The 12,810-nt window shown below is 42.0% G+C and overlaps 1 protein-coding gene across 1 annotated transcript; it reads left to right on the top strand.

Moving 5' to 3' along the window:
* Positions 1–302: 302 nt before the first annotated feature.
* LOC307229146 (patched domain-containing protein 3-like) lies at positions 303–7,129 on the top strand. The gene is made up of 5 exons (XM_079999044.1): positions 303–474; positions 907–1,656; positions 1,836–1,963; positions 3,732–3,877; positions 4,760–7,129. The coding sequence occupies exons 2-5, from the start codon at positions 940–942 to the stop codon at positions 6,508–6,510; spliced, it is 2,742 nt and encodes a 913-aa protein (XP_079855170.1). The 5' UTR covers positions 303–474; positions 907–939; the 3' UTR covers positions 6,511–7,129.
* Positions 7,130–12,810: the final 5,681 nt, after the last annotated feature.

Genomic DNA, 12,810 nt, shown 5'->3' with positions numbered 1-12,810 from the left:
GTACAATATTTAAAAGTTGAACAATAAAAACAGTACTATTGATTTTTTATGCAGAACAGGTATAAAACAGTATTTTGCCGTTTGGGTGGGCAGCCTAAAATAGCACGACATGTCTGTCTGTAAAACTTGGCAAAATACAAAGAAAAAACGACGGCTCATCAGCCAGACTCTGATCCCTTCGCTGCGACAGGCGTTCGAAAGAGCCGGATCGTTCGTCAACGCCCGCGTATGACCGCCGTCACGCGGGCCCCGCCGCTCAACTTTCACTTTCGTTTGCGGTGAAACTGCGCGTTTCCCGGCAGAGCGTTTCTCCTTTTCACCCCATGAGGTTGTTTCGTTGTCCAGGGTTCAGAGCGAGTTTTGACTCCTGCTTGACGTCCATCCCCGGTGAGCGGCGACGCAGCTTCCCTCTGACCGGCGTGGCTACGAAACTTATCCCGGGGCATTGTTCCGGGCGCAGCTGGTGTCAAAAGTGTGAGTACCGCGGCGGCCCAGCCCCGCGTTTAACACCCCGGTAGTTAACGGATGGGTTAGCTTTTTTTTTGAGGGTTTTGTGTGTGTCCCTGGCTTCTCCGTCGAGGGAAAGAAAGATCGATAGACAGACAGATAGATAGACAGACAGACAGACAGACAGACAGACAGACAGACGGATCGATAGTCACAAGGCTGTGACGTCACAATGTCGATAGCGAGGGGCAGAACGTAAGTACAGACGATGCCTGTAAACGTTGGTAGGTGGCACCAAAACACCCATTAGTTGTATGGTGCCGAAGCTCTACTAAAGCTTAGTTTAGGAGAGACAGAACAGCTAGGTAACATATATACCATACTGTATATCATATCATTAGAACCTTTTAGAAGCTGATCGAATCTGACCTTTTTTTATTTACGTTTTTCACTCGGCAGACGAATAGAAATCCGATTTTGGGGAAGGTGAAGATGCCGAGGTGTCACACTGACTGCGTGGAAAGACCCCTGTCCCAGTGCTTCGGGGCCCTGGGGCGGTGCGTAGGGAGGCATCCGTTGTGGTTCCTGCTGGTGCCCCTGGTGCTCTCCGCGTCACTCGGCTCCGGGTTCATCTTCCTGGGGGAGATGCGCAGCCGGGCGTCTAGCATCGAGGACCAGTTCACACCCGTGGACGGAGCGGCCAAGCGGGAGAGGCTGGTGGTCCAGACCAACTTCCCCCGGGAGCAGGACGGTCCGGGCCAACGGTTCTCCAGTCAGAGGCTCATCACGGAGGGAACGTACGGATCCCTCATCGTCACCTCCACGTCAGACAACATCCTCACTGACGATGCTTTTGGGAAAATACTCAAAATAAACAACAAGATTTTAGAGATGGAGGTGGAAAACCATCAGAATTTCTCCACCCTTTGTGCTTTCAATGGTGCTCAGTGTTTGACAAATGCAATTTTGGAGCTTTCTGACACTGGTACTCCTGGTTTTCCCAACATAATCCATTACCCCATGAACAACGGGGTGTTTCTCGGTACTTCTGTGGGTGGTGTGCAGTTCATGAACCAAACATCAAATCAAATTAAAAGTGCTCGTGCAGTGAGGCTGATTTATTTCCTAAGGGAAGAAGACAATGCGACGCTCAACAGTCTGTGGCTGAATAAGTTTATCATCACAGCTTCACAAATGAAAGAGACAGAGGTAAGTGCTACTAGACTGTCCAGTTCAAATAGAAGCTATTTTTATTCTGTCAGACATAGATTTTTATGTGTTAGGGTCTTTTTGTGATATAATAGGCTTTTTTTTGTTTTTTTTTTTCAAATCTAGGAATAAAAATTTGAAATACAAATTCATAAATGTGGTTTCCTATTTATTTGCAGGTTGACGTTTCTTATTTCACGTCCCTGTCCAGAGAAGAGGAATTTGAAAATAGTGCAAAGTCCATCACTCCGCTCTTTTCAGTGACCTATGCTCTGGCCATTAACTTCTCCATCTGGTCCTGCATGAGGTATGTGGAATATCTTTTAATTTTGTAGAAAACAACTTGGTCTTGCATGCATTTCTACTTCAGAACATTTTAGGTGTGTTTGATATGGAGTGTCATTTTTAATTATTTCAATGTTCAAGGAAATTATTGATATTTGAACAAGATACTGTTAATACTGTCCTTAAGATTGTTTTGGGTGTATTTTTGCTTGAGTTTATTACTCTCTACTTTTACACCTTTGTAACTCGCTACAAAATAGAATTGGTGGAAAACCTGTAGCCAATGATATTGGTAAAGCCGGTTATGACCAAAGTCATGTCGTGAACCAAGGGTCATATCCAGCAGTGTAAACAAAGACTCGTGCCCTTGTTCAGAGTTGCCAGGCTTTCCCACAGAATTGGGCTACTTTATAAGCGCTGAAGCGTGTGGTGTGTATTTTGTTCATTTTTTTTGGAATTTTTTTTGGTCACTAGAATTGCCAGTGACCAAGTAACAGGAAGCAACGGCCTCCCAGGGCTTGACGCTTACTTTTTTCCCAACGAGCAGATGTGCTCCTAAGTTTAAGAATTTAGGAGCGCATAAAAAAAACTTTAGGGGGTGCAATGAAACTGGATGAAATGTGTTTTCCCTTAAGACGTTTACAAGCAAAATGATTTGATTTTAATACAAAAAGTACACAAGGTTTTTAATTATTTCTGCTTCAAACTATGTAATAATTATGTAATATTTATACTTTAAATGGTATCAATGGTAAGAACGGTATGAACAGCTCTATTATAAAATAGTTCTTCTTAGTCGTCTGAGTCTGTTTAGACACAAAGGATATAACACAAGTAGTCTTGTTTATTTTATTAATGAATTGATTTAATCATTAATACAAAACAAGCAACCAGGCTACTTTATCACAATATAATAGATATAGAAACCTGTTTATTTTTGGAGAAACTCACAAATGCTGAAATTCTAAAAAATTTCTCCATGTCCCAGAGGAAGTTGTGGCTATTCAGAAGGTTGATGTTCTGGTAACTCAATTTAATTCCAACATATAACCAGTATCATGTTCAATTTATCAAGTTTTTAACAAACCACATTTTATGAAGAGGTTCAGAATCAAGCGATGGTGAACTAGTGCTCCCCAATACATTTGACAGTTTGCAGACATGTATTTTTAGTCTCGGAGGCGAGTAAACGCTCGCACTGTCGAGCCCTGCTCCCTCTGATGCTGCCCCCACCCTCCGTGGCCATGTTTACAACAAATGTTTTCTTATGTCACAATAAAAGATGCGTCTTACCCAATGAAGTGCCTCTGATGCTTACCAAAAAAACACAGAAGTATTGACAACCTGAATGAAATCAGATATAAAAAAAGGCTGTTTTTCTCTCCACAGCATTTATTTTTACTATTTCTATTGATACCTAAGTACATTTACATTTACATTTAGTCATTTAGCAGACGCTTTTATCCAAAGCGACTTACAAGGGAGAATAACATTCAAGCTACATTGCGACAGAGATTAGTGTAACAACAAGTCAATTTAATACCATATAAATACTTTGGATACTTAAGTTAATTTAATATGAGCTACTTTAAGTCCTTTACCCTCGTAGTATTCTAATGAGTGACTTTCACTTTTTCTAGAGTCGTTTTTCAGGAAGAGCCGTACTTTTACTCAAGTGTAGCTTTCGATTGCTTTCTCCACCACTGCTAAATATTCTTACTGTGAAGTGTGAAGAGAATGCATTTTGTCGGATGTAGAATATTCCTTTTATGTTATTGTCTCTTCTGCAGGCTGGACTGTGTGAGGAACAAGGTGTGGGTCGCTGCTTTCGGGGTCCTCTCTGCTGGGATGGCAGTTCTGTCTAGTTTTGGACTCCTGCTTTACCTAGAAATACCTTTCTCCATGACAGTAGCATCAGCTCCTTTCCTAATTCTGGGTAAAGTATAGTGTGTGTGATATATATATATATATATATATATATATATATATATATATATATATATATGGTGAGACAGTTTCACCACCAAAGTGGCGTTTTCAGGGCCCTCCGGCACAGAGACAGACGATGTGGGTTGTTAACACCAGTTCATTGTAGAGGGTGGGCTAGCTGGAATTAGCCAGGAGCAGATGGACAAAGTGTCATGACAGGGCTGCTATCCTGAGTGTGAGTGGGAATGGGGGTTTTGACCGGTTGCTCGTTAGATCAACGACTGGGCAACAGGTATGCAGCCACTCTGATCCCAATCACCAGGTCCAGGTCAGGTGTGGCTGCTCACCACACCATCCCCACAATATATGTGTGTGTGTGTGTGTGTATGTGTATTTTTATATATCGGCATATATATATATATATATATTTAATTTATATACATTTGGTGAGATAGAAGTTATTATTTTTCTAATTTTATATAGTAATTGTATTATAACAAATCATTATGATCATAATAATACATTATACACATTGAATTGTTATTATTCATATTTTTAATTGCTGATATTTTAAATTATTTAGTATTATTATAATGGGCAAGTACTACAAAATCAATATTTTAGATACTGGTAACAAGTGTTGAAATTATGATAATTGTATAATGATGATCACAATTTTTATTTACTTCAATAAAAAAGAAGGAAGGCATACCTCTACAAGGATATAACAATGTACAAACACAAGACAATAAATACCTCATGTTTTTCATTGTCACGTCATGTAAACAAAATACCCTGATCATGAAAGATGGAGGTTCCCACGACTGCGTTAGACTTAATTATTTATCTTTTAAAACAAGGTTATATCAAAACTCCTTTCTTTACTCAGGGATCGGCGTGGACGACATGTTCATCATGATCTCATGCTGGCAGCAGACCAAGGTGAAGAACACCGTGGAGGAGCGCATGGCCACCGCCTACAGGGACGGGGCCGTCTCCATCACCATAACGACGCTGACGGATGCCGCGGCCTTTGCCCTGGGCCTCCTGACGCCGTTCCGCTCCGTTTGGGCCTTCTGTGCCTACACTGGCACGGCCGTCCTGTTCTGCTTCCTCTACAGCCTCACCTTCTTCGGGGCCTTCCTGGCGCTGAACGGACGACGGGAGGCAAGCAACAGGCATTGGTTCACCTGCCAGAAGGTCCAGGAACCTGGGGAATCGGCCTCTAGGTCCAAGCTCAGCTCCATGTGCTGCCTGGGAGGTGTCTACGACCAGGTCACCGGGACGGAGAAGCCCTTGCCGGTCAACAGTTTCTTCGAGAAGTTCTACGGCCCATTCCTGACCAAGGGTTGGGTCAAAGTGTGTGTGGTCCTGCTCTACGCTGGCTATCTGGCCACAAGTGTCTACGGGTGTTTCCAGATGAAGGAGGGCATAGATCTTAAAAATTTGGCCTCTGACGACTCGTATCTAGGCCATTACTATGATGACATAGACGAGTATTTCTCACAATATGGTCCAAGTGTGATGGTCGTCTTGAATAACAGAGATTTTAAGTACTGGGATAAAAGTGCGCAGGATCAACTGGAAAGGTGTCTAGAAACGTTTGAGAGCTTGACATTCGAGAACAAATCCCTCGTTGATCGGCAGCTGACAATATCTTGGCTCCGCTTTTATCTCCTTTTTGGAAAGTCCCGTAACTTAAATCTTACTGATAAACGGACTTTCGGAGATAATTTGTCCGGGTTCCTCAAATCACCTTCCACAAATTTGCTCAGACAAGATGTTAATTTCTCGGTTCCTGAGCTTAAGATCTACGCCTCCAGAATGTTTATTCAAACTGTCAATATCAACACAGCAAACGATGAAAAGAATTTGTTATATCTGCTCAGGGAGACGGCCAAGTCGGAGGTGTGTCCACAGCCCCTGGAGGTTTACCATCCAGCGTTTATTTACTTTGACCAGTACGCAGTTATTGTCAGTAACACCATCCAAAACCTGCTTCTGGCCACGCTTGTTATGCTAGTGGTGTCCCTAACATTGATTCCCAACCCGATATGTTCCCTCTGGGTGACCTTCGCCATCGCCTCCATCATAATAGGCGTCTCGGGTTTCATGGCAATGTGGGACGTCAACCTGGACTCCGTATCCATGATCAACCTGATCATCTGCGTTGGCTTCTCCGTGGACTTCTCCGCGCACATCTCCTACGCGTTCATCTCCAGCCCGAAGCCGACGGCCAACGAGAAGGCCGTGGACGCCCTGGTGCGCCTGGGCTATCCCATCCTACAGGGGGCGCTGTCCACCATCCTCGGGGTAGTGGTCCTGTCTGTGTCTGTCAGCTACATCTTCAGAACCTTCTTCAAGATCATGACGCTGGTGATCTGCTTTGGGGCACTGCACGGCCTTGTGTTCCTGCCCGTGTTCCTCACTCTCTGCGGGGTTTGCGGCGGTAAGGTCCAAGATCAAAAAGGAAACCAAGAGGGAGTTTTGGATGGCAAAGACACCTCCAAAAACACCAGGAGTTCCACTGAAAGTCGTGGTATGACTGGCTCTCCAGGGGAATCTAAATGTTCAAAGTCTTCAGAAGCTAACATACTAATCCGTAACAATGCATTTGATCCAGACTGCCACGAGGATTGATGGATTTCAAAGGATATGTTTCCAAGCTAGATGTTATTAAAGTGTTGCTTTCCCTCGTTTTTCACCATTTTTATTGTTTATTTAAGGTTTAAACATCTGCCTCATTGGATTGCATTGATGCACCGTGAGAAGCTAAGGTAGAGTGGTAAGTTTCTTATGCGTGTGCCTCAATATTGGAATGAGCTAGTTCTTGTGTTAATGCAATTTATCAAAGAAAACATTCTGATTCCTTCCAGCTATCTTGTGTTCAGGGAGGTTGTTGCTGTGAAATGTTAGAAATGGCAGGAAGCAACATTTTTACAAGGTTTAGAGACAAGGCCGGTTTTGTTTTATTTCTATGCTTTTTTTTTTTTTACTGTTTTATGTGAAGCATTTTCAATTGCCTGTGTTTGAAATCTGCTATAAAAACGTGCCATGCCTTGGTTTGGAAAGTGGCCAAACTATCCTTAAATGTGATTTGTGACACACATGAAGGGTATCTTACTTTCACTTTGTTATAATTTCAAAAATATTGGCTTTATTTTTATGTATTTCACTAACATTGTCTTATCCCATGGATCCAAAAATGTAATGTCTAACATCGTACAGTAAGTTCACCATTTAAATCAAGTACATTTAAATAAATAACTGAGTATATTACTGTGCTGAATGTGTTTCATAAGTTTTAAACTGTAGTTTTGCACATTTTCCAAGTTCTGCTACCATGGCTCTCTTTTGGTTTAGTTACATTTCGTGGAGGGGTGGGGTGTTGTCTGTTTTTTTTTTCTTTTGTTAGTTCCAATGTTTTTTTTGTATTCTTGGGTTAGGGTTAGGGAAAGGGAGGGGTAATGCCATGTTCAGGAAGGAAAGTCCTTCCCAAAAATGGATGTGCCCTGGCCATCACAGGAATTTGAAAGGGACATCACACAAGACTCTTGGGTAACCAACAAGTACAGTGGGGAAAAAAAGTATTTAGTCAGCCACCAATTGTGCAAGTTCTCCCACTTAAAAAGATGAGAGAGGCCTGTTATTTTCATCATAGGTATACCTCAACTATGAGAGACAAAATGAGGAAAAGAAATCCAGAAAATCAGTCTGAATTTTTAATTATTTATTTGCAAATTATGGTGGAAAATAAGTATTTGGTCAATAACAAAAGTTCATCTCAATACTTTGTTATATACCCTTTGTTTGCAATGACTGAGGTCAAACGTTTTCTGTAAGTCTTCACAAGGTTTTCACACACTGTTGCTGGTATTTTGGCCCATTCCTCCATGCAGATCTCCTCTAGAGCAGTGATGTTTTGGGGCTGTCGCTGGGCAACACAGACTTTCAACTCCCTCCAAAGATTTTCTATGGGGTTGAGATCTGGAGACTGGCGAGGCCACTCCAGGACCTTGAAATGCTTCTTACGAAGCCACTCCTTTGTTGCCCAGGCGGTGTGTTTGGGATCATTGTCATGCTGAAAGACCCAGCCACGTTTCATCTTCAATGCCCTTGCTGATGGAAGGAGGTTTTCACTCAAAATCTCACGATACGCGGCCCCATTCATTCTTTCCTTTACACGGATCAGTCGTCCTGGTCCCTTTGCAGAAAAACAGCCCCAAAGCATGATGTTTCCACCCCCATGCTTCACAGTAGGTATGGTGTTCTTTGGATGCAACTCAGCTTTCTTTCTCGTCCAAACACGACAAGTTGAGTTTTTACCAAAAAGTTCTATTTTGGTTTCATCTGACCATATGACATTCTCCCAATCCTCTTCTGGATCATCCAAATGCTCTCTAGCAAACTTCAGACGGGCCTGGACATGTACTGGCTTAAGCAGGGGGACACGTCTGGCACTGCAGGATTTGAGTCCCTGGCGGCGTAGTGTGTTACTGATGGTAGCCTTTGTTACTTTGGTCCCAGCTCTCTGCAGGTCATTCACTAGGTCCCCCCGTGTGGTTCTGGGATGTTTGCTCACCGTTCGCGTGATCATTTTGACCCCATGGGGTGAGATCTTGCGTGGAGCCCCAGATCGAGGGAGATTATCAGTGGTCTTGTATGTCTTCCATTTTCTAATAATTGCTCCCACAGTTGATTTCCTCACAACAAGCTGCTTACCTATTGCAGATTCAGTCTTCCCAGCCTGGTGCAGGTCTACAATTTTGTTTCTGGTGTCCTTTGACAGCTCTTTGGTCTTGGCCATAGTGGAGTTTGGAGAGTGACTGTTTGAGGTTGTGGACAGGTGTCTTTTATACTGATAACGAGTTCAAACAGGTGCCATTAATACAGGTAACGAGTGGAGGACAGAGGAGCCTCTTAAAGAAAAAGTTACAGGTCTGTGAAAGCCAGAAATCTTGCTTGTTTGTAGGTGACCAAATACTAATTTTACCGAGGAATTTACCAATGAATTCATTAAAAATCCTACAATGTGATTTCCTTGATTCTTTCCCCCCATTCTGTCTCTCATAGTTGAAGTGAACCTATGATGAAAATAACAGGCCTCTCTCATCTTTTTAAGTGGGAGCTCTTGCACAATTGGTGGCTGACTAAATACTTTTTTGCCCCACTGTATATGGTGGCTGTTTCAAAAAATGTGGCCATTTTGGCTGGATGATAATGACGTCGTTGGACATGCCTATTTGCGCTACGTTTCGGACATTTTTGCCCTTCATCAGGCTAGGCGTGTACATGAAATGAGGGGAAAGAAACAAAATGTAAGAAAATTAGTTCTGTGTGACAGGAAAAAATAAAGAGTGTGAAGCCCAGAGATGGCTTAGCTCCGGCTCCTGGGTGTCTGGCCAGGGCGTGAGAGGATGGGGTAGGAAACAACACATCTTTTTATAAAATATATTTTTTTGGGAAATATGGATGAAAATATCCTCCTTGGAAAATCCAGGTGAGTGGGGGTGAACGAATTAAATAAACTACACATCCATCTTTTTTTTTTTTTTTTTTTTTTTTAATAATCGGTGGGAATTGAGGGGGCGGGGCTTAAGGCTCCGGTCTCTACGTCTGATTTCCGGTTTGTAAATAATATTCTTTTGGAAAATATGAATGAGTGCCGGTGAAAGTGTGAAATAAAATACGCAATAAATCCATGAAATAAGGGGAAAGAAACAAATTGTAAGAAAATTAGATCTGTGTGAGAAGAAAAAAATCTTAACCTCTGAACATGAGAATCTGCTAATGACTGGAAGTGAAAGGAGCTGTTTCCATGGTTCCAAATCCTAACCCTTTCTCTGTATCAGGTGATAGGAGGGGTGGGGCTTAGAGTTTCGGTTTCAGGTTTTTGTATAATAATAAGTGAATTAATTTAAATAAGAATATTAATTAATTAATTTATTTCTTTCTTTATTTATGCAGGCCAGGATGAAGGCTGTGGGGCTTCAAAAATTGGGCCTTTTAGCTTTCCAAACAGGGCTTGGGATCGAGGGAAGCGATGAAGGTGAGGGATTGGGGGAGGGCCGAAGACTGTATTCTCCTGCCCTCAAATTATTGGACTTATGCTGGAGGATTCTGAATGGAGTCCCAACGGGTTAGGGTTAGGGTTAGGGGTTAGGGTTAGGGTTTGGGTTTGGGTTAGGGTTAGGGTTTAGGGTTTAGGGTTAGGGTTAGGTTGGGTGAGTACTGTATTGATGATCCCGTCTACCCAGTTTGGGTAGCCTGGTATGTATTGGTGAGTACTTTTCCTATGTTCCCCCCTGGCCAGCATGGTCAGTTTGGTATAGGGGACCAAAGGTAATGCACGGGCCGTCGCACGTTATCAAGATTCTCCAATCCCGTATTATGTTAGGTAGAGTGTTAGGTTCATGTTTTGTAGTTATCCCATTTGGGTTAAAGAATATAGGCATATACTGGCTTCAAGGAGAAGTCCCCTAACGAGGGTTTAAGGTGACTTACATTTAAAAGGATACTTGTTTCCTCTTAGTAGTATAGGTCCAGAGTAATTTGTCTTATATTTGTTGTTTAGATGCTTTATTAGTCGTTGGTAGACGTAGTTGTTTTCTTTAAGAGTGGTTAAGAACACCTTATTTGCTTTTTGTTTCAAGTTGTTAAGAGTGGTTGAGAATACCCTGTTTGTTTTTTGTTTCCAGTTGTTAAGAGTGGTTAAGAACACCTTATTTGTTCTTTCTCCGCATTTCTATATGATTACTTTTAGAAATTTAGGACACATTCATCAGTAGTGTACCTCAGGATCATTGAGTGTTTCAGCCTTTTAAACAAACTATACACCCTCTCCTTGAGGCAGGCCACCTGGGCTTCGTCAAGACCCTGGTGTGTGTCCCCCGGTCAATTGGTTTATTTTAGGAAATATTTCTACTCTTGTTGGTTGGATTTTGATGAGTTTGGGTACGACCTCTATTTGTCCGTGGGATATCTATGTTCTTAGATTTAGTTGAGTATAGGTAAGTTCCGTCTCTGATTGTCATTGGGAAACTTCTTCCATTTTCAATTGGATTTTGTAGAGTTTGGGTACGACCTCTATTTGTCAGTGGGATATCTATGTTCTTAGATTTAGTTGAGTATAGGTAAGTTCCGTCTCTGTTTGTCATTGGGAAACTTCTTCCATTTTCAATTGGATTTTGTAGAGTTTGGGTACGACCTCTATTTGTCAGTGGGATATTTTTGTTCTTGGATTTTGTTGAGTTTGGGTACGACCTCTATTCGTCAATGGTTAGGGTTAGGATTTGGTTTTAGGGTTAGGATAAGGGTTAGGTTTAGGGTTAGGTTTGGGGTTAGGTTTAGGGCTAGGTCTTAGGGTTAACGTTAGGGTTAGAGTTAGGTTTAGAACCAGGGCTAGGCTTAGGTTTAGGGTTAGGCTAAGGGTTAGGTTTAGGGTTAAGTCTTAGGGTTAACGTTAGGGTTAGGGTTAGGTTTAGAGCTAGAGTTAGGGTTAGGGTTAGGGTCAGGGTTTTAGGATTAGGGTTGGAGAGGAGAGGGAAGTGGAGGAGAAGTATATGTAGAAGGGAGGTAGAGGGAAGGAGAGCCGTCTGTTCGGACTGCATTCTCCTCCTGCCTGTTCGGGCTATTCTCTACCGTCCCAGCTCTCTCAGTTTCCTGAGAGAAGGGGAAGAGAGTGAGAAAAAGAATGAAAAAAGAGAAAAAAAAAAAAAAAAAAAATTGTAAGCTAAGTTATTTTGTATAGTTGTTAATTTATGAGAATAGACTCTAATCAATAGTTGGAAGTTGTTGTACACCTTATCTTGCGCCATGTCAATGCCTTTAAGAGGTGGAAAGAAAGGGGAGAGAGATTTGGTTAGATAATACATATAATGGGTTATAAGGAGAATCTGCTTTCCGAGGCACAGGCTAGATTAGGTTGGGTGAGTACTGTATTGATGATCCCGTCTACCCAGTTTGGGTAGCCTGGTATGTATTGGTGAGTACTTTTCCTATGTTCCCCCCTGGCCAGCATGGTCAGTTTGGTATAGGGGACCAAAGGTAATGCACGGGCCGTCGCACGTTATCAAGATTCTCCAATCCCGTATTATGTTAGGTAGAGTGTTAGGTTCATGTTTTGTATTTATCCCATTTGGGTTAAAGAATATAGGCATATTCTGGCTTCAAGGAGAAGTCCCCTAACCAGGGTTTAAGGTGACTTACATTTAAAAGGATGCTTGTTTCCTCTTAGTAGTATAGGTCCAGAGTAATTTGTCTTATATTTGTTGTTTAGATGCTTTATTAGTCGTTGGTAGACATAGTTGTTTTCTTTAAGAGTGGTTAAGAACACCTTATTTGCTTTTTGTTTCAAGTTGTTAAGAGTGGTTGAGAATACCCTGTTTGTTTTTTTGTTTCCAGTTGTTAAGAGTGGTTAAGAACACCTTATTTGTTCTTTCTCCGCATTTCTATATGATTACTTTTAGAAATTTAGGACACATTCATCAGTAGTGTACCTCAGGATCATTGAGTGTTTCAGCCTTTTAAACAAACTATACACCCTCTCCTTGAGGCAGGCCACCTGGGCTTCGTCAAGACCCTGGTGTGTGTCCCCCGGTCAATTGGTTTATTTTAGGAAATATTTCTACTCTTGTTGGTTGGATTTTGATGAGTTTGGGTACGACCTCTATTTGTCCGTGGGATATCTATGTTCTTAGATTTAGTTGAGTATAGGTAAGTTCCGTCTCTGTTTGTCATTGGGAAACTTCTTCCATTTTCAATTGGATTTTGTAGAGTTTGGGTACGACCTCTATTTGTCCGTGGGATATCTATGTTCTTAGATTTTGTTGAGTATAGGTCAGTTCTGTCTCAGTTTGTCATTGGGAAACTTCTTCCATTTTCAATTGGATTTTGTAGAGTTTGGGTACGACCTCTATTTCTCAGTGGGATATTTTTGTT

The sequence above is a fragment of the Zeus faber genome (assembly GCF_960531495.2).
Source record: "Zeus faber genome assembly, chromosome: 1".
Taxonomy (NCBI): Eukaryota; Metazoa; Chordata; class Actinopteri; order Zeiformes; family Zeidae; genus Zeus; species Zeus faber.
This window is presented reverse-complemented; position numbering and strand designations above follow the sequence as displayed.

Coding starts and splice junctions, on each gene's coding strand:
- LOC307229146 (XM_079999044.1), top strand. CDS start 940: ATGCCGAGGTGTCACACTGACTGCGTGGAAAGACCCCTGTCCCAGTGC. Junction 1,657..1,835: donor CACAAATGAAAGAGACAGAG/GTAAGTGCTACT, acceptor ATTTATTTGCAG/GTTGACGTTTCTTATTTCAC. Junction 3,878..4,759: donor AGCTCCTTTCCTAATTCTGG/GTAAAGTATAGT, acceptor TTCTTTACTCAG/GGATCGGCGTGGACGACATG.